General features: G+C 57.5%; 2 protein-coding genes across 2 annotated transcripts in view; both read right to left on the bottom strand.

Annotated features, from left to right (window-relative positions):
- Position 1: 1 nt before the first annotated feature.
- On the bottom strand, positions 2-1,285 carry TraAM80_01820 (surface protease GP63; the record flags this gene model as incomplete). Its single annotated transcript, XM_029378848.1, has 1 exon — positions 2-1,285. A coding segment is annotated over one exon (1,284 nt), but the record flags the coding sequence as incomplete, so codon positions are not given.
- Positions 1,286-2,235: 950 nt separating this feature from the next.
- The window catches only part of TraAM80_01819 (putative surface protease GP63), a gene marked incomplete at both ends in the record, with an annotated part of 1,929 nt that continues 1,786 nt past the window's right edge, over positions 2,236-2,378 (bottom strand). Inside the window, one exon of the mRNA XM_029378847.1 lies at positions 2,236-2,378. This exon is cut by the window's right edge and continues 1,786 nt beyond it. Coding sequence (XP_029241290.1) covers positions 2,236-2,378 — 143 coding nt within the window.

Below are 2,378 nucleotides of genomic sequence, written 5' to 3'. Positions count from 1 at the left end.
TGTCGATCCCTTCCGCAGCGCAAAAAAGATTTTCAAGAATACGATGAGGCGGGTGAACAACACTGCAGGTCTCCTTTTCGCCACCACTGACGTCAACAACATCGCCAGAACATGTCCCGATGGCTTGGCGGGTGGACGTGCAGCGAAGCGACTTCGCATCTTTTTTATCGCAGAACATGCCGGGGAAAGTGGTGGGAGTTTCCTCCGAGCACGGCTTCGTCAGGAACTCGCAGCCGGAGTTGTTGCCCCACACCATCGGCTCCTCCATCCCCCACACGGCCTTGTAGTAGCCGAGGTCCTCAAACGCCGCCATCGTCAGCGCAGTGTAGTAGCCGGCGGCTTCCTTACCACGCAGGCTCATCAACTCGTCCTTCGCGTTGCGCAACGACCACAAGTACACCCCATCATGATTGTTCAGCTCTATGCCCGGGGTGGTGTCGCAGCCGTAGTGCAGCTTCGCCTTTCTCAAAGTCACAGGTGACTTCACCACCGTCACAGGAGAGGTGCCGCCGCGCACACCAGTCACGCTCAACAGCATGTCGTGCTTCTGCATCTGTTCCATGCTGAAGCCAAGAGTAAGGGCAATTGCATGCGCAGTGGTGCGAGCAGAGTGCATGACGGGAAGCGCATGAAAAGGCATAATATGCAGGGCACCGGCAATTGGACGACCGTCATTCCCGAACATACACGGGACAGCCCACGTCCCGTAATTCGACCTGGAAGCCACGTAGAGCACCATGTCCGCGTCCGTCACTCCCGTCTTCTGATGCGACTCGGGGACCTTGAAGTATTGGCAGTTCCCCTCCTTCTCTGTGAACGGCAACACAACAAACGGAGTCTTCACGCGCTGAACGAGCAAACGCTCCGCGTGCAGTCCGACGGCCACAGGAAGAATCTCATCCACCAGGGTTTTTATCATCTCCGAGGTCAAAACCTCATCCTCCGTGCACGATGAATTGTTTCCCCTGAAGTCCAGCTTTGCTTCACCTTCTTTGGTGCAGTACTTATTGGTGTCCTTCAAATCCTCCGTGGACACCGCGATGCGGATGGGCGCCCAGTCACTCTTGTCCTCCCCCGCTGCGGCGACGGTGTACGCCTGCGTTGCGCCCTGCCCCTTGCGCGGCAGCTCACGCACCATCGCGGTCGGCGGCCGGCCGCTCTCCCAAAACACCTCGTCGAAGGCACGGCGGTGGGCGGCGGCGAGGCAGCCACCTGCGCCGTACATTAACAGCAGTAGGAACACTGCTAGTGAAAGAAACGGCGTGGCGTGGAGTCGACGGCGCATGGCGTGAGGTAAGAGTGTATGTGTGCTGGGTTGTTGCAAATAACCGTATTAGTAGCACAAAGCTTGTCCGCAGCAGAAGAAGAAAAAGGGAAGGGCGGGTGCAGTTGCAAAAATGAAAATAGCAGAATGGGGAACTATAAAAAAGAGACCGCGAACCAAAACGACGAGGGCTTTCGCACCTCCACTTCCGCACAATCGTCCCGTCCTCCACACACACACACACGCAAATGTATATTTCCCCTTTTTATTGGGTGCAGGGCCGCGGCGGACACGCACAGAGGACGCATCCCCTCGCCATACGCCGACGCCCCCCGAAGCAAAACACACAAAAAAAGCAAAGAGATGGGTACAACTGAGGCGCGTCCTTCATTCACGTTTTTTCCCGCAGAGGGACCCCTTCTGCCGTACCGCCGCCAGTCCTCCCTAAGCAAGAAACAAAAACATAACCCCCTCCCCCCAAAAAAGTTTTTTTTTAAAAAAAACATATTAAAACAAAAACACGGTTCATCCACAACACACTAACTGCGGCTGCCAACAGCGACACGCAAGCGGGGAATGGGGCGACGTCCGTGCGGTGGGTCCATCACCTGAGGAAGAAGTGGTGCACGCCCTCCCGCTCCCACAAGATACGTTTCGCAGGGCACGGGCCTCGAGGTCTGCGACGGAGGAGGCGCGCCAATGCCCTCCTGCACGCCGTGATCCCGGCAGACTCTTACAGCGGCACCACGGATGCAATACCCGTAGCCACCACAAGTAACAACACTGCACAGGAGCGAACAACAATGGCAACGGCACCGTCTTTGTGCTTTCCGGGCGTTGACACTTTTGCCCTCCGCTCAGCGTCACTGGAGCGGGCCCCAGACAACACACCGGGTGACGCGGGTATGAAGGAGTCGACCCCAGTGGCCGCGCTGCCATCTTTCTTCTGGCGGCCGCCATTGTCATCGTCGTCAGGGTGGGGCGTGACAAGGCTGCTGCCGTTGGCGGCGATGGTGCACACCTCCTCGTACCTCGGGCAAATGATCCTGCCACCGTCCTTGAAGTTCTCTGATTTGGGCGTGATAGACTTTCCCTCGGGGCACTCGTGCCACTC

The sequence above is a fragment of the Trypanosoma rangeli genome (genome assembly GCF_003719475.1).
Source record: "Trypanosoma rangeli strain AM80 chromosome Unknown Tra_15.4_contig_00038, whole genome shotgun sequence".
NCBI lineage: Eukaryota > Euglenozoa > Kinetoplastea > Trypanosomatida > Trypanosomatidae > Trypanosoma > Trypanosoma rangeli.
The sequence above is the reverse complement of the archived record's forward strand: the minus strand, read 5'-3'. Positions and strand labels throughout refer to the sequence as shown.